Below are 26,480 nucleotides of genomic sequence, written 5' to 3' on the forward strand. Positions count from 1 at the left end.
CCAGCCTTTGCTATAATTCTTTGCTCGCCTCTTCCTTCCCTTAAACAACCTGCATCAATTCTAATTCTCTTGATCTTGATAGTGTATCTTTTTTCTCGCATTCTGTCCCATTGCTGTTATTTTTGTACTTTTCTCCTGGAACAACTTGCATCAATTCTAATCCCCTTGATCTTGATATTGTATCTTGTATCTCGTATCTTCTCTTACTATTATTTTCGTACTTCTACCCGTTTTCCTTTTAGTGCATCTCCTATTACTTTACCTTCTCTCAGCTGGCTCGTTCCTTTTTGACTATAACTATATTCTTGGAGGTGGTCCAACCTCTGTCCGAGACAATGTTTCTATTACTTTGATCAACTTGTCAGATCTAGGAAATGTTTTCATTATTTCCTCGACGGTTTTGATATCGTTTTGCATATGTGATTTAAGAGGAATAAAATATGTTTCTGCGTTAACATTTTTAATCGTTTAGTTAAAATGTCTGCGTTCAAGGTCACGCGAAGGTCGCGCGTTATACATGATTGAATTTGTCTAGGTGCCAGCGATAACTCTACCAAGTCGAAAATAGTGTCATTCAAAGAGAAACTCAGGTGATCTTGACTTTTCGTTTAAAGAAAACGAAGTTTAAAGAATCTTTTTTATTTGTAACCAAGTCGATGCTGATCAACTCTCGTTTCAAACATTCTTTTGTGAGATTGTTGGGATTATTTTGTGGGATACTCTTAGATGATACACACTGTATAAGGGAAACCAGGAATGGATGACTCCTTTCTCTTAAAAGAACTATCACATCTATGACTAGTGTATTAATATCTAACAAAAAATACAGTATGTTTATAAAAGCAAAAATAAAAGCAGTTAAACATATTTAAGAAAAACAGTTAAATAGCAGTCTGTCCAAGATACAGTTGAACCCTAAAAACAATTGAAAATACAGATATTTGACAACATAATTAAATGGGCAATTTTATAAGACATTATAAAGCAGTGAAAAGCTTGAAAGATTTTCAGTTGAGCATTTCTGATTTATAAACTAAGCTTCACATTTAAAGTACAAATGCAAGTTGGTTAGTACCTATCGAAAAACAATATATTCATGAAAGCAAAAATAAGAATAATTAACACGTTGAACGCCGCACGATTTCATGGAGCAAAATACACAAAATAGAAAAAATATAGTATCAAATCATTTCATTGAATTGCATTATTATTATTATTATTACATGTTCATCTAGCTGAATGTCACTGCGTTATGTAGTATTATTTATAATATAGAAATGTTTTCAAATAATCAACTTTTTAATTGAATGAATTATAGTAATTCGATTTGGTTGGGGGTCATCAGTGACCCCCATTTAACATGTTAAACATATTTAAGAAAAACAGTTAAATAGTTCTCTGTTCAAGATTCAATTTACCCCGAAAAACAATTGAAAACATAGATAGTTGACAATATAAATGAGATCGGGCCATATCAGCTTAGGACACGCCGTTCAAAGAGATGGTATCCACGGAAACCACTACAGTTATGCTCGCTTAAATTTTACAATTTCGGGTCTCACCAGTGAAATTTAGCCGAGCAGAAAAACAAGAGAAAGCTATTTCCTTCCAGGAATTAACTCGGGCACAGCGTAACGAATAATTAACTATTAACAATAAAGAAAATTTGAAAGAATTTCTGAGATCGTTGTGATTAAAATGACGCCAAACACGACGAAGATTATAAAATTGAAAGATTTGAAAAGATTTTTGTTATATAAAATGTTGATAATCATCTAAATACTTTAATTCCTCTTGGCACAGCAATTACTATTGTAGCTGCAGTAAAATATGCTCGTGTACCAACATCTAGTCCTACAGTAAATATATGGTGAACTCAAGCAATAAATCATTGAATCGGCAAAACTAGTCCGATTTGCGTCGTGTTTGGACTGAATTTTAATCAGAAAAATTTCAACAACCCATCGGTATTACATTTGAGAAGGTAAGGTTAAACTACTAGCACAGCCTGACAAAGGCAGAGAATCGATATAGTGAGTGGAAGTGTAACTATAAAGATGCAATAAAGAAAATTTCAATTGCAGTCATTTTAACCTTACCTTTTCAAATCTAGTTCCAGTGAATTTCTGAGATTGTCGTGATTAAAATGAGTCCACACGCCATGGGAATTGGACTAGTTTTACCAACTTAATGTAATTAACAAAACTAAAGCTTCATTTCCACTAAATCGGTAAAACTAGACCGATTTACGTTGTGTTTGGACTCGCTTTAATCAAAAGAATCTCAATAAACCACTGGTACTACATTTGAGAAGGTAAATCTGAAATTCGTGAAACTGAAACTTTCCTCGATGCATGTTTATTTTTGACACGTGCACCGTCGTTTTGAAGTCCCACGCCTCGACCTTCGATGCTCGACGGACTGCATCTACCCCGTTTCTGCTCATTGTATTCATTTTCTGTCCCTGTCTACTGGGATCGCGTTACACTGACCTCGAGAGAGCGGGTAGTGGAGGAAGAGTAGAGATGGTCCAATGGAATTTAGCCGAGCAGGTTTTGTAGAATTTAAGCGATCACTTACAGTGACTAGCGTGTAATAGTTAACCCTTATCAGACGCAAGCTTTTCATATATGATTCTCACTAGATTGCAGTTGATTTGGGTAAATATGCGAAAATTACGATGTTAATAATTTTTTCTATATTTATTTGTAGTATCACGATTGTACCATTTAAAGGTAACATTTCAATGACTCCTAAATATTCTTGAATAAATAAATAGAGCGTCATATTGAGTTGTAATTGAATGAACTAACGTCGATGTGAACCTCAAAGTGAGAAACCAAGAGCACTTCGGACAGCAAAGGGTTAACCCTTTGCACTCGATAATATCGTTCATTCTAAATGTCTATTATTTTCTGTTGAAGAGTTGAAACTAATTTATTTCTAAGGTTCATGTGTCGATACCTAATACAAAATTGAATATTGAATATTGAATTTCAGTGTTCATAATTTCTGTATATTGAATCAAATGGCGAATGAGAGTCGCCTCTCGAGTACAAAAGGTAAATTGCTCCGTTGCTGATGCTTAAATGACAAGCAATCGCGCCCACATTTTACAGACAGCGAGTTTCAACATGATCCGTGTCACCACCCACGTGACATACTTTTGTTACTTTTTTACCTTTTCACTCTTTAATGAAAAAAGATCATTAAAACAAAAAGGTTCACATTAAGAAATAAAGGGAGAATGAATTAATGCCAAGTGTATTTCAATATTTGTTGAAAATCGTACTAAGCATATTTATTCAAAGTCATCAGGAAAAATGGAAAAATCAATTTTCTTGTATAAACAGTATTTGCAAATAAGAAGAATCATGGTTTAGCCTTAGTTTGATATAGGACACGTAGTGTAAAGCATATATACTGCATTTTCAATTATTTGTTACAAAATTACTTATAAAGGTAACTACAAAATTATTTCTAGCAAACCCCAAGTGTCAAATTTCTTATCACTCTAACGTATACACAGTCTCGGTACCAATCATCGCGAAATATAACGAAAAGTTAAACTCAAACAATTTTACAATTCCTGGAACATCTCACATAGGGCTCGTAAAGAGGAATTCAACCATTTATAACATTTTATAAATTTATATTGCGACAGAGTTCTCTTGCGATGCGAATAGTAAGGCGCTATCGCATACGCGACGATATATCGTCATTGACGCTTTCCGTAAGTTTCGCTAACAACGATAAATCGTTGTTCGGCACTAAAAGGGTTAAGGGTTAACCGTTTGAGTCCCACGCGCCGCATTCGCGCCGCTTCATGTCGAGAAAACCCAACGCATTTGAACGATACGAACAACTGACGGCGCACTCACAATCTAGCGAAACGCGCACAACTTTTCAAACGTGTATACGTCGCATCGGTACTTTTTTTGTATATAGGTAAACCAAGTAATACATTTTGTATTTCGTTGTTACCTATTATAAATTAATATATATTTATAATAGTATTAACATAGATTAACCCTTTGCGGACGAAGATACTTTGAAACACAAAACCTTTAGCAGATGGAGCTAAATTATATATCAACCGCTTACACAATAGAAAAAACAGAAACTACGTGCTAATCTCTTACTGTTTGAGTAATTAAATCATCTGTTTGCGATTTAGTCTTCGAAACATGAACATTTCATCTCGCCTAAATGCCGATGTTCGTCCGCAAAGGGTTAAGCCAAGCGCTGCCGCGCTGCTTGGCTTTTCTCGACATGAAATAAAAGGAGCGCTATCGCGCCGCTTGCCTTCTTTCGCATCCCATTCAGGAAGCGTTATTGCGCTGTTCGGCTTTTTTCTGTTTGGTATTGAAACGGTTAAAAAACTAAGAAGGTTGCAGTTAAGAATAAGGTGAAATTTTAGTGACCTTTCTGTTTCAGCGGCCGAGTGCAGCGACGCGCCGAAGAAGAAAGGGTTCTTCAAGGGTTTCTGGAAGAGGTCGCGGCATTACTCGCTGGAAAACCAATAGCCCAGGTGCGGCAGGTTGACGGGCCAGCAACGGCACAGGCACGTGTCGAGGCAACAGCAGCACTCTTACCGGCAGCAACGCGTCGCCACCGACACCCTGGCGAACAGTCCTTGCTGCTGCGTCGTCCAGTAGCGAATCTCGATCGAATCCCGGAGGACAACGCCGGTCTCCCTCCTCGCGCGGTTCCATCGACCCATCAGGATCAACTTGCGATGGCGACAGCGACGATCCCTGCGACTGCGACCACTCCGACTTCGAGATCGTGCGTCCGTCACACCGACACCGAGACCCGAACCTCTAGACCCAGAGTTCGAGGGAACGTGTACCACTTTTTGCCACGGGTAAATCCACTTTTCCGTAAGCCTTTCAGTTTCGACCGACTGTACCTATCATCAGTTTCTTCTATCGCGTTTAGCCTCGGCTTCCGTTTCTTTTCCCGCGACCAGGAAACGACTAGCAGTATTCCGAAGGCCATCGTACACGTTGAAACCTGCGGAGATAGGTTTGAGTCTCCCAAAGTTTCACGATACATGATGCACTCGAACAGAAAGTGAAAAATCCTCGAACCTTTCACTTGTAACGATGGGTTCGAGTTTTTCAAAGTGTCTTGGTACATGTTGTGCTCAAACAGAAAGCGAAAAATACTCGAACCCATCACTTGTAACGATGGGTTTGAGTTTTTCGAAGTTTCATGATACGTGATGCACTCGAACGGGAAGTGAAAAGTACTGGAACCCATCGCTTGTAGCGATGGGTTTGAAACTTTCAGAGTCTCATGGTACATATTGCACTCAAACAAAAAGGTTGAAACCCATTGTAGGTAGCGATGAGTTTGAGTCTTCCAAAGTTTTATGATACATGTTGCACTTGAACAAAAAGTGAAAAAGGCTCAAACCCATCGCTTGTAGCGATGCCTGCATCAACGCATGTTTCAGCGTGTATGGAGGACCTTAAGGGGTTGCTTTCGAAAAGTAAGTTACACTCAGATGAGGAAGGGTGGAATATTTAATGTTTCAGGATGTTCTTTTTTACCTGAATTTAATTTGCAGAATATTCTTCTAGGCGATCCTCATTTTTTCTTGGTTAATATATTTTATATATAATTACATAATTTCTGTATATGCATAATCTCTTGGATATAGCTTTAGATCTTGTATGTCTTCGCTGAAAGTTTCAGTTTGAAATGGTTCGTTGTTATATTGTTTTTTTCAAGGTTTTGTTCTATTTATTGGGAAATATCGAAATTGCGAGATTTATTAATTAAATAGATTCTCCTAGGGAGAATGTTGTTATTTGATATAGAAGTTGAATTGTTTATGAATTGGAAGACTTTGATGTTAATGGACTCGATATTTTATTGACAGAATATAATTCAATCACGACGATCTGTCATATCTAAAATAAAAAATTACAAGCAAGTAATTTAATTATTCAAATAACAGATCAATTTATAGTTTTCTTCTTTCCTAGTGTTCTAGTGTTTTACACATAATCTTCTTAGGCAAATTGTTTGTAACGTTTCAAAAAATCATCCTTAAATAGTTTACCATAGAATGAAAGACAAATGCAACATCAAGAATATGATTTCTGTCGACAACACTCTCCTCATTTTCTCTTATTTTCTTTACAATCAACTTACAAAAATCAATATTTATCTAATTTATAAACAAACAAAACTTTCGATAAAATTTGAATGAAGTTGCTTTTGGAACATTTACATAATCATTACTAAAATCATTATTTGAGCCCCTCAATGAGCAAATCGATAACTCCACAAGACAAAAAGTAGAGAAAAGTGATGCAACAGTTATATATTAATTGTTAAAATTTCTCTTTAACTGCAAAATCAAATAATCATTGTAGAATACATTTTACTTTACTATTACAGATGTAGTTTAGATCTATGAAACATTTAAAATGCATAAAGTAATTTATTCTTGAAGTAATTTTTATTATCATTGCAATTTTTACACGGCCTAAAAGACTTTTCATTATTTCATGGTACCACACCCTGTTCTAATTTTTATTTCAAATACATAAACTTAAGAACCAATAAAACGCTTTAGTGATAAAATTTTTAAAACTCAAAAACTGGAATTAATCGATTCAGCCAGAACTCTAATTTCAAAATTAACACTAAAACTACCAAGCAGTTAAATTGATCACAAAATTCCTCTATAAAAACTCCAGGAATGCCTCTATCGAGACTGCAATCGATTCACAATTCATTATACGTATTCCTAAATCAATTTCTCTAACAATTTCTCACATCAAAACATCTGTTATCTTTTCAATAATTGCAAAATGAAGAAATCAGGAATAAGTCATTTTGTCTGGTAGTTTCAGTGTTAAATATAACCCCTTCCATACGACGACTGAGACTCATGATGAAGATTTCTGGATCAATTTACCAAAACTCAATGTTGTTCATCTCCCACGAATCAAAGCAAAAATCTATTTTGCTATTATTAATGTATTATCTTCAAATGAAATTTCCACTTGAAGTAGAACAGAAAATTTTGTTACATTTCTTCAAACTGTCGATAGTAGCTACACGTGTTCAATAACGAAAGTAAATAATACGCCAAAGGGTTAATTATTAGATATTTGAAAAAATCTTGGAAATAAATAATAACAGGCGATAAGTTCCAAGCAAGTGTAACTTACTTTTCGAAGGTCCCCAGTAAATACACGCGTCATCGATGGGATCGAACGGTCCGTTCGCACAACTAGACACTAGCCGTGATAGAGGCTCGCTCTTCCAGGCTGCGCGCGAGTGCTGAAACGGTTAGGTCTCGAGCTAACCGTACGACGTTTCAACTGCGTTCGCTTTCCCAGATAATCGCGTTCGAAATAAGGTCGACCGGTTGATTCGCAGTGCCAGGAAAACGCACCGACACCACCCCTGCCTCGTCGCGTTCGAGGCAGCACCTTTCTCTTTCGTTCTCATCTTCCGTTCTACCGTTTTCCGTTTTTCTTTTCTTTTCACACGCTACACGAAGAGATTCTAGGTAATCGTTTGCTTTCAGAGGCACTACGTTGGATGACCTTGACCTTAACACTTTTTGTCGAGGACATTACTCTGAATTGCTTTTCCTAGTAACTTCTGTTTACTCGTTCTAGTGACTGGTGGTCTGTTATGGTTTTCGAGGTATTTGTAAATAAGTGATTTTGCTGGTATATGTCATTTCTTCGACATTCGTGGAAAAATCTCTCGTGGTCTGTATAGTTTTTGAGATATTTGTAAAGAAATGGTTTTGGTGGTTTCTCGTGAGTATTTGTGAAAAATGGTTCTGGCGGTATATGTAATCTTTTACGTTTTGGTGGTTTCTTGTGATTTTTGAAGTATTGTGAAAACGTTTCTGGCGGTCTGCATAGTTTTTGAGGTATTTGTAAAAAATGGTTTTGGTGGTATACGTAATCTTTTAGATATTCGTGGAAAAATGTCTCGTGGTCTGTATAGTTTTTGAGATATTTGTAAAGAAATGGTTTCGGTGGTTTCTTGTAATTTTTTAGGTATTTGTAAAAAATGATTCTGGTGGTCTGTATAGATTTTGAGGTATTTGTAAAAAATGGTTTTGATGGTCTATATAGTACTTGAGATATTTGTAGAGAACGTTCCAGAATTTTGGTAAGAAGAAGGAGCGTGGTTTAATAATAAAATAAGAAATATAAAAAAACGAAGTGGAAACATTATTGAGTGCTATCCACACGTGTGAAACGCAAGTATCATTAAATTTGCCAGTTGGCTAAAGAGCCAGTTGTAAATGTAACGTAGAGGAAAAGAAAGGAAAATAGAAATTTTGGTAATTGAAGATGTTTTTGGAAAAAGGATCTATGGATTCGTGAGGTCCTCCTTTGATAAATCGTGTAATTGTAAGTTAATCAACTATCATACGTTTAAGAATATTTTTGTAAAATTTCATTTTTATGACCTACGTAATTAATGATTCAAACATATCAATCTAGTGAGGAAGCTAAAACTAACATTTCTAACGTGATTTATTCGATTCGTCATTTCATTTTAAACATTCTTAATTACTTCCAATCAGTATACCCTACCGAGTTCGATGACCTTGGAATATATTTTCAAGGACACAAATGCAAATCACTAAAAAATATATTCAATATTACATGCAGATTATAAAAAGATTATAAACTGTGTTTAGCATTTGTTATTAATAATAAATTGAATAATTAAGCCGTTCATTGATTGCATTAGTTAACAGCACAAAACAAACGGTCCAGAAAAATAATGTAATGTACACATCGATTTTTCAAATTTTCCTTTACATGCAAAATCGAATGCATCGAATAACATATCCTTGAAATAATCTTCATTATTATTACAATCTCTGTATGAAAGGAATTCTTATTTTCTCCTTGCACCAAACCCAATAACAAATGCATATTAAACATTAAATTGAATGTCGATTGAACCCTTTGGCAACAAATTCAAACAAGTTCAAAAAGGTGAGAACCTGATCAACCAGATTAACCAGTTTATTCAACAGCCGTATCAACCATCAATTATACTCACTCTCTATCTATTAACAAATCCAAGTACTCGTCAAACGTAACCTCACTTCAACCTAATCGTAACCCACAACTAGAAAGAATACATAACGCGCTAAAAATATTTCCACGAACATCCACGAGTATCTCGAAAACTATAATAGACCACCGATTAGGTCTATTAGGTTATCAGGAAGAGTAACTCAGAACCGTGACCTTGACTATACGGATCAAGGTTAAGGTCAGCGCCGCGACGTGTCCCTGAAAGTAAATATTTACCGATTCCAGATAACGAAGTATTAATTATCTCGTATCCGATACAGTCCGTATATTTTATAACGTCGTCGACGTTGTGCGTAGACGATGCGACGACGACGAACGGATCCGTTCGTCGTATCGCAGCCAAACACACACAAAAACAAAGCCACACTACATACAGACACACACACACACACAGAAAGCGCACGACTCGTTATCTATCATCGATACGATTGATATTTCCTGGAAACTGTCATACGTCTCCGCTCTCTTCTATTATATTTTTCCCCTTTCTGTCTTTTTTTTTTATTTATCGCGATATCGCCTCCTCGTTGTTAAGCATTACCATTACTATTATTTCTGCGAATTGTTTTTCCTCTAATATTATCCTTATCGTTTATTACTATTTCTCCATCGAGCACACCCGGTACATTACGTTGCGTTTCTGATCCTCGCTGTCGACGTACGTCGTACGACCGTCGTCGTTATTGTTAACATTCTTCTTCTTCTTCTTCTTATTATTATTATTAATATTATTATTTATTATTGTCCTTATTATTATTATTACTATTACTATTATTATTTCTATTATGATTATTTATTATCACCGTTCTTGTTGTTGTTGTTGTCGTTGACGTTGTTGTTATCGTTGGCGTTGTTACACTCGTTATTATGATTTCCCCGCATCTCGATACTCACACGGATACATACTTACATATACCTATACATATACATATACATATTCATATATACATATATACATATATACATATATACATACGTACACGCACACACGTGTATATTCACACCTATACACACTAACCGTAACGATTTCTCGCACGCGCTGCATACGCGTTTACGCGAGCCGTGTTGGTTCGTCAGCCAAAAATACAGAAAAGAAAGAAAGATAGAAAAAGAAAGAAGGAAAATAAAACGTTCGTGCACAAAACGGGGTTCAGAGGGTGGGCTGGGGAGGGGGGAAAGGGGGGGTAGGGGGTGGGTTGGGGGGAAAGAAGAAAGCAGAAAAGATCTGTCTCACGGAATGGCAAACGATTATTATTACGATTCTAACTAACGAATTACTTACTATTATTGATAATCGGTATTATTATTATTAAATAACACACACGTAATATTATATAAACGGTATACATACATTATAGATGATCGAGATTATATAGCTGAATAATATTAAACGGGAAACATGGCGGGCGATTAATGGTCGGCGCTGAAACTAACGCGGGGAACGGGCGGCTCGTGTCCCGAGCCGTTCTTTTTTTTAGAAGATAATTTTCGAGCTCGTAGAGTGTTTCACGGTTTCCTCGGGTAATCGACGAGGGAAACGTGAAAACGCAAGAAAATCGGAATAAAGAGGAACAGAAACAGAAATGGGGGAAACGAGAGAAGGTCGATCGTACCGGAGAAGTCGCTTGAATGCCAAAGACCGCCTCGAGGTGTGTTCAGTTTTAATCCTTGTACAGACGTACGGTATTTAATAATTCGTCGGGAGGAGAAAAAAAAAGAGGAGAAAGAAACACGACGAAATACCTTTTTTTTTCCGTTCGACCCTGTCTCGACGGATCTCGGGCGCAACAAGCAGCGGTCGGTTCCCTCGAGAAACTTCATTTCCCTTCCGGCGAACCGAACGACACCGCAGGAACGCGTTTCTCGTCCTTTCTGTACAGAGGCAAACGATCGAGGGGAAAACAGGGAGGAGGCTCTTCCTGAACGGAGGACGCGCCGGTGGAGATAGAAGTGGGATGGGGCCGGACGAGGAATAGAAACTACACGACCACAATTTTAAAACGCATAGATTTTGATATATACGTAAAGTACGCCTTTCAGAAGTTCGCTGGTTATTTGGAAGCTAAAACTGCACCGAGCGAAGCTGAATTTTCTCGCTGTGTTGAGCACTGTAGGGAGGAGGATGGCACACTTTTTGGGTTAACTTCTTTTTAGGTTAGAATCCCTTGCCTTACGGTTTGTTCCGATTCGAGGGTTACTACTTGCGCTATTTATTTCTTCTTTGTGGGTACAGTTGTTACGAAGAAGAGTGTTGCAGGTTTAATTACGTTCGTTTGTGAAAATAAGAAAATTAATTTGGTTACGAGACGACAGGTTTAGAAAGTGATCTAATCGAATTGTGAAGAGAAGCTGTAGAGTTATACGAAGTATTAAAAGATAGAACATTTAACTGACAATAATGTATGAAGTCATTTCCAGTCAAGGGGTTGAACGAACTATTACGTCGTGAATATCATTGATACCTAAGGGAAAATGAAATATGTTTATGAAAACGAATACATGTGGGAAGAATAGTTGGATAGGTCGCTGTGCAGGATTCAGGGTATCACTAGAAACGATTGAAAAGATAAATATTTGATCATTCATTATGAGATCGGGCCATCTCACCCGAAATTACTCTAAATTATAATTGTTTTCAGGTACTTAACCCCGTTGTTTATTATGACGGGTCTAATTTGTTATTCTGGCAAAAATTGTATTATTGTAGCTATATATATATATATATATTTATATATATAATAATTATTATTATTAGTATTATTTTCTATTCTTTCAACTCTTCAAAACTACCGAGCAATTGTAGTTACTTTTTTCCAATTTCTTATAAAAATTAGAACAATACGTTCCTTCACATTCGAAGAGTCTGCTAGCTTTGTATCTGTGCAAATACACAAGTTTAACCCTTTGCACTTGAGAGGTGACTCTCACTCACCATTTGATTTGGTATACCAAAATTATAAAATTTTACATACAATATTAAACTTGATATAATTTATAAATATGTGAAATATATAAACGATGACTTTATTTCTTAACTTATATATGTTCTATCATTCAGTTCGTCCAAAAAAATGTCACCTATAACTCATTGGAAAATGTTAAATATTTCTAGTCAAAGATCCCAGTGCACAGGGTTAATTTCAAATCTTTCGCAAAAACGCCTTTATAGTTTAACACGTTCCGTGCCACGTGTACCATTTGTGGTACACGCCTAATTTTTCTGAGGAAATATTTTTTGTGAAACACGTGCAAATAATAGCAGCACACGTTGCGAAACAGCGAAAACGTGAAGAAATAATATCAAAATATACATAAAAGTCACCAAAAACTTGAATGTAACTTAATATTTCATTTAAAAAATCAGTGCACTCATAAGCAAGATATAACCGAAATTTCCGGTGGCACGGAATGTGTTGAACACTTGCAAAATAAAAATTCTGAAGTGGGTCAGTTTGACTGGTCCGGTAGTTCTAATGTTCAGTAGCCGAGTTTGATTCTGAGACTACAAGTTCAACTATTAACACCTTAATTATTTAATTTTCTCGATAAACAATATTATGTTGCTATTCAATTCCTAGTAACAAAAGCTTTTTGTTTTTTAGAAGAAAACAAACCGTTTTCCTGAGTTTAAAGAAATCAGTAAGATTCATTTGTTTTCAAAGTTTTATATTATTAATTGAATTGATTCTGTAAAACTTCTGCTTTTTTGTTTAATGCTTTTGTAATTTATTGATGTATAAAACTTGGCCCTCTGATTCTAAAAATGAGGTAAAAGGGAAAAGAACATTTTTCGATGAACATTCGTATTCCTAGAAACCATTGAATTGTGTTTTCTCGATCTATTCGTTTTTTCAATGTCCATAATCACCTCGATAATTTAAAAAATATAATGAAATATCCATCAAAATATACACAGAGATATATACACACACGTGAACCTGTATGTGAGTTTTAATTTATTACTACACAGTCCACGTGCAATTTATAATCATTGAATCACAGATCCTTAATTTCTTAATACTTAATAAGTTTCGTTTATAATCTTGATTAGTTACGTGTAACCGTATTGACGAATAGCAAATAAGTATCGAAAATGAGATGAGAACAGTTGAAAACTGATCAATTTGAGCTGTATTCTTTAACCCCTTGCCCTATAATATCGTGTCAGGCTCACGATGAAAATTTTAAACGAAATTCACCAAATCTAATTAATCTAATTTTTCTATTATTAATATAAGTGGAATATTACTGGTCTATTATCGATCTTTAATCTGTACAACAGACGTAGACACAGAATAAGCATCGATTCTTTTGTTTTTCCACTAAATTATTAGCCTTTTAACTGGGTGTTCTCCAAATGACTAGAAACGAATTCAATGAATATAATAAACATTGGATAACTATACACTTCAATATACCATGGTTCGTATTAGTACGAATATTCTGATTTGATAACGCACGATTATTTATCGAATGAACACGAAAATGAAGAGCTATTGAGAAATTAAAGTAAACTTGAATTGAGCCGTTTTGTCTAAAATGGTAAAAGTCCATGCTTTCAAACATTGAGATATTTGAGGGTTGTGTTTGAATCAACTTAAAAATATTGGCAAAGATTAATCAACTCGGGTAATATTTATAAAACCATAAACTTGTTAAGTTTTATTATGCAATAATAATCGGTAAAACTGTTAAAGAGAATAAACGATTTTTTTGCTACAAATAGACTTATTCCACTTTCAAAGAAAACATTTTTACGATAATATTTCACAGTTGAACTTCTTTTGATTAATCTATGAAGATATCGTACGTCATTGTTGTGTAATTATAAATATGAAAAGAGGATATCTATATCTCACTAAACTACCATTATTTTATTTTTTTCCAAAAATGAACTTATACCGTTTAAAAAAACGGCGCAGTGATATGAGATTAAGAAGAGATATTAACACGTTGACTGTCGTGGGGGTCATCGGTGAGCCCCGATCAAATCGAATTATTATAATTCAGTCAATTAAACGATCATTATTTTTAAATATCTTTATATTACAAATAATGCTATCTAATGCGGTGACATTTGGCAAGATAAACGTGCAATAACAATGAAACGATTCAATGAATTGTTTTCATTTTGTGCATTTTGCTATGTGAAATCGTGCAGCATTCAACGTGTTAAAATTATTTAAGATTGATATATTAAAATTAATCCCCAGTTAACAGGTTAACTATAAAGTAATTTTATCAAGCATATAACCATGGAAGAAATCATAGGATAAGGGATTAAGAACTCTTCTCCTGAGCAACAAAGACCACACGTATATTTTACTTTACATCCAAATAAAAGACCTCCACTGTGAATCAAATCATAGGAGTTGTTTTAGAAGAAATCAGGAGAAAGGAGAGCACGTCTCCTTTTATCATTGTGTAGTTTTAGCTTGTAGATATCCGGCTAACTTCTCAAAGGCATATGATACCCTATGTTCTAACTGGATGTCGCGCGACGACAAAATAGCTGTCGTATGGAACAAAACCAAGATCTTTGACGAACAAATGAAAAATGACAATGCGACGTCGTATTTATCGGTCACCCCGTGTAGAATTGCAACTAGTTTACTTTTTACCAAACTACACGTACGACAGATAATCAATAATTGATCGATTGCAACGGACAAATATGCAGTTACATGAAATTGTTGATTTTCGAAGTGCCAAGTCGACCTCTTTCATTGTTCCATCGTTCAGTCGTGCAATATCTTCGAGTTAGATTCATAAGCGTTTTGGCCTGTAACGTACAGTTACGTAGAGTTACAGAAAGTTTTACAGTTTAGATTTGTTCAGTTTCACAATTTAACCCCTTGCACTCGGAAGTTTTTCTCTTGAAATATTTTAACATTTTCTGATGAAATAAAGATGATATTTTGTGAAACCAACTCAAAGAGAAATCGCACGTGCATTGAGGAATAAAGCTATTTTACTTGCATATTTCTCAAATTGATGCGTTGTACAAGGTGTAATATTAAATATCAAATTTTGTAGTTTTACCGTATGAAATCAGGTGGTGAGTGAGAATCACGTCTCGAGTGCAAAGGGTTGAACTGTAGGGGTTCGACCGAGTGTTCACACAGAATTTAGTAATTCCTTGTCAGATGTCCGTAGTAACCGATTTCAATAAAACCATTGAATACTGCAGAGAATGCACATTATGAACAACTTGTTCCTTCGAAAAAATTGTCGCTGACATTTAGTTCCCGAGATAATCGCGGAAAACTTTTGCTACCACTACATTGAATTCTATATACGCGAGCGCGTCCGTGAAACAACACAAGCATAACTGCGCTGATCGTCGTTTTTTCGGATTTCACATCGGTGCACTTCGTTATAAAAATTTCGACTCGATCGTGGCAATTTCATACCTTTCTTCGTACATATAGAACTAAATTTCACTCAGATAATTGATATCGATATAGGTAGGACTAGTTTTTTGGGGACGATGGAGTGGAAACGCATTTACTGTATAATTGCCCAAAATTCTTTTCAATATTAACCCTTTGCACTCGAAAGTTTTTTGCTACAAATATTCAACGCTCTTTGATAAAATATAGACGATGCTTGTTGCGACTAATGTAAATAATTTAACCGATAAATTAAGGGACAAAAGTAATTTACTTTGATATTTCACATAATGATGCGTTTACAAAGTTTAGTATTAAACATCAAACCAAGTGGTGACAGAGTCACCTCCCGAGTGCAAAGGATTAAATAACTTTTGTCGAGAAGAGTACTCGTAACCTGAGAAGATCGAAGGCTAAATAATGCAAGCCAAAGCAACTGTGCTTGTGTTCATCTCGCATGTGAGATGCGAAACGACATGTGCGACATTTTTTCCAAAAGAAAAATGTGCATTTCTTGCAGTATTCAGTGGTTCCATTGAAATCGGTTATTACGAACATCTGACAGACTATTAACTTCAGATTTCATGAGTTTTACAGTTCACAACATAGAGGTTCGACTGTGTATTGCCACAGAATTGAACAAAATACTTGTTCATTATACGACAGCGATTTGGTGTTCGCGCGATGTCCAATCAGTGCATAGCCACACACGTGTACGCGCGTCGCGAATGACGAGAGGAGGCCGAAACTCCGCAACGGAGAATGATAAGCAAGGTGTAAATAACGATTCACAACGATAGGGCGAAGAACAGAGATAGGGGAAGGGTAGGGCGAGCGATTTTTCGCGGGGAGGATCATCCTCGTCGGGAGACGACGTGAATGGGCATTCGTGGAGCGCCGGCTGATGCCGGGCCACCCACTGTTTTGAAGGCGCAACGATCGACCGTTGCTGTTTGTTTTGTCGTGCGTGTAGAACACCTTCCTGACAAAGACACCGACTCGATCAAACGTAGTTTCAATAAAGGTTCATTGGAAAAAAATCCCTCTCGTCGTGACAATTACATGACAACCACCCTCGCGAAGAGCTGATCGTCCGATCGCGTGAATCACGCGGTTCGATGCTGGACTAGTTTGAAAGCGGTGCAAGTCCTTTTCTTATATCTCGAATAGACGTTTATTGCAGAAACAGTTCTCTCGGGGATTAACTGGGTTACTGTCTTTCCACGATGAAGTTTTGATTAATCAAGATTTTTTAATAATACGATTACTGATTATTACTACATTTTTGAATGGTTCAATTAGTAAGTACTACAGTTTTTGATAGTTTAACTACTAAGTTCTACATTTTTTAACACTGGAACTACTAAGTATTAAATTCTTTGACACTGGAATTTTCAAGTACTACAGTTTCTGACACTAGTACTACTAAGTACTAAATTTTCTAGTACTGGAACTACTAAGCATTCAATTTTTTAATACTGCAACTACTAAGTACTACATTCTCTGACACTGGAACTACTAAGTACTAGATTTTCTAATGCTGCAACAACCAAACACTGAATTTTCTAACAGTACATCTACTAAGCATTAAATTTTCTAACACCAGCACTACTAAGTTCTAAATTTTCTATTACTAGAACTACCAATCACTGAAATTTCAAACACTAGAATTCTTCGAATATTTAATAATTCATTTTACGTATTACTAAATCAACTTCACCACTAATTTTAAAGAACAATCCTCTTCTCTTCAACAATTATAGGTAATTCCAACACCACTTAATGGTTCTATCATTAAGAGATCAACTATAAATCTGTTATGAACGAAGAATTTGCATTTTCTCAATTTTCCAAAAGACAGGTTTACACCGCTTGCAAAATGGACGAGTCCGATGCGTCGTGTTTTATTCGAACGGCGCGTACGCCTTTCTTCTCGCGGCCGATTACCCCGACGATCGGTTTTCCGCGTACGCCGGGAAACTCGCCGTTATCGGCGACTTTTGTTCGGACCCGGCTTCATTGAAGGAAGGATGAATGCGTCGCGTCGTCGCGAGTCGGGTTTATCGCTTCCCTCTGCCCGGAGGCGATTGTTCGAACTTCGCTGCCTCGGCCGGCAGCGATTATCAATCCACTCGCGGATTCTGCCGCGTTGTTAACCAGTTAGCTGTTTTTGACGAGTATATTCGTCTTGAAGAAGGGGCAAGGTTTTGTGTTATGACGAGTATATTCGTCATGAAGAAATGGCAAGGTTTTATGTTGTGATGAGCATACTCGTCATGAAGAAATGACAAGGTTTCATGTTGTGACGAGTATACTCGTCATGAAGAAATTGCAACGTTCTATGTTGTGACAAGTATACTCGTCATGACGAAGTTGCTAAGTTTTGTGTTGTGACGAGTATATTCGTCATGAAGAAATTGCAAGGTTTTGTATTGTGACAAGTATACCCCTCAAAAACAGCTATAACTTACTTCTTGCGACACATTTTAAATACACGATTTTCAAAAAAGTCGCAACAGCTAACTGGTTAAAGAGGGAAGATAATGCGCAGGTTAATAACATTTCTCACCAATTTCCATGATTTTTAACCTTCCTTGGACGAGAACTTTTAACCTTTTAACTGGGAATGACGAGTGAACACGCCATCCAATTTCAATTTCATTTCTCAGTAGTTCTTCGGTTTCGTGCAATATCGAAGTGAATCATCGTACAATATTCACTGCACTAAGTGAGACTCGTGATGAAGATTTCTGGGTTAATTTAAAGAACTCAATGTTGTTCATTGTCTATGATTCAAATCAAAAAACTATTTTGCTGTTGTCAATCCATTATCTTCAAAGTAAATTTACACTGATAGTGCAAAATATTAATAATAATTTTCCTGCGTTTCTTCTAAATTATCGATAATAAAATGTTACGCGATCTTAATAACGAAAGTAAATACCGTAAGGGGTTAATTTAATTCGCTTCGAGTTGTGGTTTCACGAATGATCATACTTGGAAGATATACAGTTAAAAGGTTAAAGTATCCGCTGAAACTCCAAATACTAAGGAAAAAGTTCTTTGAATAATTAAATTATTTTTCTTAACATTCGCCCTTGAAGGGTTAAATGTGTCGCAGAAATCGATATTTTGAATAAGTCTTTTCTCTTACGAAAATGTTGGACACTTTCAGTTTCTGAGATATTTGTGAAAAAGTGTTGATACTAGCATAGTGAATTTTATCAGTATGTGTATATTTGTGACACTACAGTCCTGTAGGACTGCGATATCACTTATCACTGGTTGCGGCTTGAGTGTGCCTGGTTTATATCTGTTATAAAAAGGATGTTTTCTTTTAGTATCGCCGTGTTTGGTAGGAGATTCTTTTCATGTTGCTTTTTACTGTGTATAGGCTGTTTCCAAAATTGTGATACAACCAGAAAGCAATTATTTTACGTAAAATGTTAAATAGAGAATATAGAATGACATCTTTCCAAATAGTACTTTTCTATCATATATTTTCTATTATATATCTTCAAATAATACTTTTCAATTATATATCTTCAAGTAATACTTTTCAATTGTATATCTTCAAGTAATACTTTTCAATTGTATATCTTCAAGTAATACTTTTCAATTATATATCTTCAAGTAATACTCGAATAATACTTCGCAATAGAAATCACATAACATATCTATCTATGACTTACTGTTTCCACTTACAAATATCAATGCGTGTTGACATTATAAACTTCTTAATTGTAACTTTTAATCATTTTAATTTTAAACGTGTTGATAATAAACTTTCGAAGTTGATTATCTCGTAACTGAATCTTCCTATAAAATACTATTGTTCTATGTTTGACTTACTTTTTTATAATAGATACATTCTTTATCCGGTTCTACGATTTTGGAAACACCCTATACAGGAATAATTTTCCTTCAAATGACAGAGATTGATACCGGTGAAGCTAGTTTTCGTTTCACGATTTTATTTTAAAATTGTCAAAAGTCCTGCCAGTTTGGACTCAGCGATTTTTTACAAACATCTCGTAAACAGAAAAAGTCCACCATTCTCGCAGGAACAAAAAATCGTTCGAAATGTCAATCTCAAAAACATATTTAAAAATCATGAAAATGGGTGAAGGGGTGAGTAATTAATCCACGAGTTCATCAAGAGGGATGGAAACTAGATGTGTGCGGATACTTGGAATCGAGTGTTCCGTCGAGCTTACAAAAAATTGGGCAGACTCGCGCGGGTACCCAAAATATAGAGATGTTCGGGCAACCCGAAAATGTGGAGTTTGTCCAAAAATATGGGATTATCCGAAAATGTCGGGTAACTCGAAAACATAACACATGAAAGTGTCGAGTTGCTCAAAGGCATCATATTACCAGAGAACGTCGAATTATCCAAAAATATCCAATTACCCGTAAATGTTGGGTGATCCAAAAATACCCAAATAATAACGTCGGGATACCCAAAAATAGCCGACTACCTGACAATGTCGGTTTGCCCGGGTACCCATATATTTCTGGTACCCACCACAACCCGCCCCATTCTTTTTAACCCCGACCCGAACCCGAAGTACCGGGTACCCGTACGGACCTCTATCAGAAGCATACCCGCAAAATCGAGTCGGCAGAACGGAAAAGGTCGGAAAGTTTGCGAAGCCGTATGCCTTATCGAAGATGTTCACGCGAGGGAAGCTTGGAGTCGCGTTGCACGAGGCCGTGCAACGGGTCACGTGTGTCTTTATCGTTCGAGTAAGTTAAAGGGGAAGGACCGGGTAGCCAGGGGGATTGGGAAGGATGCCTTTTTCTCGAAGGAGAGATCGTCTCAACCGTGGCCAAGAGAACTTTGTCGACAATCAACGGTGAATTAGGCTCGCGGTTCAAGCAAACAGAGGACAAGCTAATTGCAATCGTTTCTCGGGCGATCGTTGTAACTTATTTTTTTAAGCGCGACCGATGATGATGATGATGGTGATGATGATGATGATGATGATGATGATGATGATGATGATGATGATGATGATAATTACGATGATGATTATGATTATGGCGATGATGATGATGATGATGATGATGATGATGATGATGATGATGATGATGATGATGATGATGATGATGATGATGATGATGATGATGATGATGATGATTATGATGATGATGATGATGATGATGATGATGATGGCGATGATGATGATGATGATGGCGATGATGTTGGCAATGATGATGATGATGATGGCGATGATGTTGGCAATGATGATGATGATGATGATGGCGATGATGTTGGCAATGATGATGATGATGATGATGGCGATGATTATGGCGATGATGATGATGATGATGATGATGATGATGATGATGATGATGATGATGATGAAGATGATGATGATGATGATGATGATGATGATGATGATGATGATGATGATGATGGCGATGATGTTGGCGATGATGATAATGATGATGATGATGATGATGATAATGGCGATGAGTTTCAAGCTGGTAACGGGCGATCGTTTAGTGGCTAAATTTTCGCGAGCAATTTCTAATGGATCGCGGGCATCGTCGGTACAATTATACTTTTTGCCGATGCTGTAACGGTGCTCGTCGCTTGCCTAAGAGATTCTAATGTAACGTTGACGAATTAATCGAATCGACTTTCTTCCAAAAACGCGGCGCAACGCGGAACGGTGCCCGGTGATCGCATCGAAGGGGCTCTCGGATTTCGAAACGAGCACGGTGACGTCGGGATTAACGCTTCGAGTAATTTAACTTTAGCTTCCGAGATACTTGTATAAGTATTTTTAGAGCTTCCTGATTTGAAGCTTCTGTCAAGTTTGGATTTAAAGAATATGCGCACGCAGCGTAGATAGACATTGGACGAATCTCAACTGTATATGAGAACATGCGATTTCGCGTGTCAAAGTTGAAACGAATATTTAGCCTTATAATCGACGCACTTCGATATGCGAATAGCATTTTTCAATGTTACGGTTATAATGTTCCAATTTCTACTGTAACAGGGTAGTCAATAAGAATCCAGTCTATTTATTATATCACAAATCATGTGTCTCGATTTTTTACTTTATTTATGAAAGATTTAAAAAATCTCATTCCTTCTTACCAATATTCAACTATTTCTACTTTAATATTGACAAAAAGAAAACGATACGATTCGCCTCGGTCTACCCTAAAATATTTCCACCCCTCGCCCTGTGATGTCTCACAACTGTGCTTGATGAAACTCTTTTACCGTCAACAATTTCTTCGGGAAAGAAAACAGATGTTTATATTCGAAATAAGTAACCAACATTTGAACTCATCGGATTCAGTTCAAAATTTTTGATCTGACACGATATCATAGTCCACGGGGTTAAACCCAAGCGAAGCTCAAAGTTAACCCAAGAAGCTTCGAAAATATTTGTACAAACATCTCAGAAGCTAAAAATAATCGACAGTTACACTTGCAAGGGGAAATCACCCAGAACACAGTCCCGACGCGCCCTTGTCGATGCCATCATCCCGCGCCGAAGTGGAGAACAGTGATAAGTAGACAGCGGGTTTCACGCGGCGACAAACAAGTGCGTAGAATATAAAGTAGAGAAATGTTCATAAGTATGTAAGAAACCGCTATCACTTTATTTTAACGTACCAAGATCATTAACCCTTCAACTGGGTATTCCCGAACGACTCGAGGCGAATTCAATGAATACAGTAGACACTGGACAACCGTACACTCCAATATTGCGCGATTCGTATTGCTACGATTGCGGTTGGAGCACGATTGTTCACCAAGTGAACACGAAGACGAAGACCTCTCGAGAAACGTAACTAAACTTAGACGACTTGTTGACACTAAAACTATCGAGCGTTTTACATGACGTAATGCTTATGAAAGTTGTAAGGGCACATTTTTATCGGTTTCTTCATGTATTCATTATAGTATCACTTTATCCACCGGTTGTGATCGGTACGGACACTCTTAAATGACCGATATAGTTTCCCCTTCGCGTTGGAGTGCACGTTTCTACTTGTAAAGCTGTACTTTAAAACCAAAGTATGATGGAATCTTATTACGTGGCTTTGATTACTTTTACTTTATAGCGGCGAAATTTGAATTGGTTGACAGCTGTTAAATATTCGGAATCTGAAAACCGATTAGGCTTGTGGTAGATAAAGTGATTTTCGAGTGAAACTATTTATTTTTTCAATTATTTTGCATACTTAACACTGAACCTACCGAGTACTCAAATTGACTTTCTGAAATTCCTCTATAGTAACTTTAAGAGTGCATCTATTGAGACTTTAATTGATTTACAATTCAGTTTGCGTATCGCTAAATCAGTTTCTTTAATAATTTCTCAGAGAGACATGTTATCTTTTTAATAATTGCGAAAAGAAGAAATCAGGAAAGGTCATTTTGACTCGTCTGGTAAGTTTAGTGTTAACCTAGACATAAGCTAAACATGACCTATACAAAACCTAGACACCTCCAAGGTACCAATAATCGTGAGACAAGAAAACTGGAGCCCGCCGTTTTATCAAGTGCGGTAGTTCCAGTGTCATAAAGATAAGCTGCACATAACGTAGATACTGTCAAGGTATCAAGAGCCGCTAAGAAGAGAACAGAGAGCCGCCTACTGAAAGGCGCAGTGGTTCTAGTGTCAGCTGGTCGTCCCCGGTTAAAAGGTTAAAAGGGCAACGTAGCTCCTAACCCACTCGTCACCGCTTCGACGAACCCCGGTTTCGCGTGTGGATCCGCTGTCTAGCGAGGCGAAAGAATTCCTTACACGATTAGCGTTAACACGTAGCTGTACGATATTAAAGGGTAGACACAGGAATATGTAATAATCACACGACTTAACGAACGAATCCCGGCGGCGGAGAGGTTCTAGTACAAAATCGATAGCTTTACCAGTTGAAACGGAACGAGGAAGAGGAAGCGGGCACAGGAGCAGTGAGAAAAAAAGCAGTGGCCGATGAGGAGATCCAACGGTGGACGCTGATCTTCCGACAGCTTCGCGAGACTGTGCCTCGCGGCACGGTTCTAAATGGGATTCAGAAACATTTCGGGGAATCCCCGGACGCGTTCGCCGAGCGATCCAGATATTCGGACTCGAATGATCTGTGCGTGTCGGGTGTGCCATTGACTTTGGAAAGGTGCGTGCGCCTAATGCATCGTTCCGTCGTGTCGACCACTTCTCTTCTGGGACGCGCTGAAGGCTCGGACACCGGAACCATCGCGATCGATCCCTCGGGACGAGCCGGGATGGCTTCGACTCGACGGGAATAGAAAAAGGGAAACACTCACACATACACAGACCCATATGTATACACACGTACACACGCCGAGCGACGCGCGGAAAGTGAACATTTTATTCGCTAATCTTTAGAAAGTAACGTTTCTTAGAGTGAAGTCAGTGCGGACATGCGAGAGAGCGATTTTTATGTAAATCTTCTCCATAATTTTGTAAAAAATTTTATTTCACGTTTTAATCTACCAATAAACCAGATGAAAATTTATGACACTCGCGTAACCGTTGACGTGGACGTAGGGGGGGGGGGGGGGGATTGGTGGAGCTGGAAGGTAAGTGCATTGTTATTTATGCATGATAAACGGACGCATGGATAGACGATAGGTGTAATAGTTTAACACGTTCGCTGGCTGCGGCACATGTTTGTCACGGCCGTAATCCTATATTTTACATAATGAAAATGAAATTAATCCTATGGATACTGTTATTAGAAATTATGAACTACGACATTATATTTAGGAACTCGATGACTCGTTTCAGTTTCATTTTTATAATATTTTGTTTAGAAGATTTATGGGATTGAAGAAAATATAATTGAGGAGATCGTCGCCGAAATAAGTGGTAGCGAGCGTGTTAACTCGTCCGCTGTTGGGGAAATTAACCTTTTGCACTCGAGAGGCGACTCCTAGTCGCCATTTGATTCGAGTGAAATAGTAAAATTTAAAATAAAAATAAAATGTCTCTTAATTTATGCAAGATTTTTCTTTACGTTAATTACAAACAATGTTATGAATATGTCATCAGGATATAACGAATATTTATAATATCAAATATTACCGAGTGCGAAGGGTTAAAGATGTCTTGCATTGAGTGACAAAAATGGATTTCGAGGAAAGCGAAATTATTTCTGAATTATTTGTAATGAATTTTGCGACAAAATTGAATAAATCATAATCGACAATGGATAATTATTTGTAATGAATTTTGTAAAAAAATTGAATAAATCATAATCAACAGTGGATAATTATTTATAATGAATTTTGGGAGAAAATGAAATAAATAATAAATAAATAATAAACAATAATTAATTAGTTATAATAAATAAATAATTGTTTATTATTTACTTGTTTTTTGCCTAAAATTATCGTTCGTAAAAAATAGCTGTTAATCCAAGCTTATAACGCAAAGTATATCTTGTAGCTGGCAGCGAACGGGTTAATCACAAACGGAAGGAACACCGCGATGCGGTTTATAGGGAATTTCGTGGCGCGGCGACATCCGCACAGTGGTCTAGATTTTAACACATTAACACCTTGCTAACTGTTCACGAGTTGATTCGTATTTTCACTATCCGAACCGTTCACGAATTAAGTTACATTTTTACTTTGTGAATTTTTATCTGAAAACAATATCCTTCAGCAGGTTCTTATAAAAACGTTTTAGATCATGTTCTTTAGTTCAATCCCTTATCCTATGATTACTTTCATAACTGTACCTGATAAAACTACTTTATCGTTAATCGTTTATTAGTAAGAAAAGAATTTTATACTTACTTTATGTGTACGTTTACTTTAAAACTTTCGAATTGATAATCGAAAAGTGATATTTAAGTTTTTATTCAAAAAGGTAAATAGCAATTAGATTTATTGAATCCCAGTTAAAAGTTTTCATTGCTAGTCTAACACGATATTGTAAAACTAAGGGTGAAACTTAGTTAAATATTTTAACATATTATATGTAAGTAAAGTGTGTATATTGAAATTTAAAGGAATAATTTTCAACGATGACATTTAGCTAGATGAACATGCAATAATAATAACGCAATTCAATTAAATGATTTAATATTACACTTCTTCCATTTTATGTGCTTTACTCTATGAAATCGTGCAGCATTTAACGCGTTAAAAGTATTAAATATGCGAAATAATTTTTAAAATAAATAGTTCCGCTCAAATATTGTAATGAATGTCTGAAGAAATCGAAAAAAGCTTTTGTTACTATTTTTATGAGGATTAGTTTTAGTGTTAAAAATCTCTCGCGGGATGTGTAATAAAATCAATCAATGATGAATATATACATCGCACGCAGGACAAATGTGTCTAATGTATATTAAAATACAAAACTGAAGCGAGATGGAAAAGAATTATATGATTATTTGAAAAAATAAATAGTTAATTGTTGAAAAGATTAGTATTAGTTTGGTTTAAGCTGGCGAGGATTTTTTGAAGACGTAATCCAAAAGCCAAGACTCGAAATTATCACTTTCATCATTATTCTTAGTTTTTGCAATCCTGAAAATCTTAACGCTTAGGCAAAGAAACTACAGTACAATCTCTTACATTAACTTCAATTAAACTCATTCAAGAAGAAAAACAATAAAATACAAGAATTAAACCAAAAGAACAATAATTGAAACAAAATAAAATAATTTTCCTATAATAAAACTGCTACAGCCCAAACGACTTGAATTTGCCAGCATTAAATTTCTAATGCAAAAACACAAAGAATTTTTATATTATGTACTTGGAAAATAATAAAATAAAATAATAAAATAATGATAAAATATAAATTAAAATAATTTTCCAAAATAAATAAAATTTTCAAAAATACATAGAAAATAGTATTACTCTAAAAAAAAATGATTTAAAAATCTTTTCCTCCTAACTAGTCGATCTAGACCACCGCAATCCATTTCACCAACACTTTGCAATGCTCGTTTACCTACCTACTCGAACAAA

General features: G+C 36.2%; 1 protein-coding gene across 5 annotated transcripts in view; it reads left to right on the forward strand.

Moving 5' to 3' along the window:
• LOC116426014 (uncharacterized) overlaps window positions 1-20,702 on the forward strand; it is a 236,726-nt gene extending 216,024 nt beyond the window's left edge. For 3 of the 5 annotated variants that reach the window (XM_076364450.1, XM_076364452.1, XM_076364451.1), the window contains one exon: window positions 4,421-20,702. In XM_076364450.1, the coding sequence (XP_076220565.1) occupies window positions 4,421-4,545 (125 nt within the window). In that variant the 3' untranslated portion in view covers window positions 4,546-20,702. The remainder of the gene's footprint in view (window positions 1-4,420) is intronic. The other 2 variants (XM_031974440.2, XM_031974442.2) reach the window with 1 other exon arrangement.
• The last annotated feature ends 5,778 nt before the right edge of the window (window positions 20,703-26,480 follow it).

Source organism: Nomia melanderi, chromosome 2 (assembly GCF_051020985.1).
Source record: "Nomia melanderi isolate GNS246 chromosome 2, iyNomMela1, whole genome shotgun sequence".
NCBI classification, from domain to species: Eukaryota; Metazoa; Arthropoda; class Insecta; order Hymenoptera; family Halictidae; genus Nomia; species Nomia melanderi.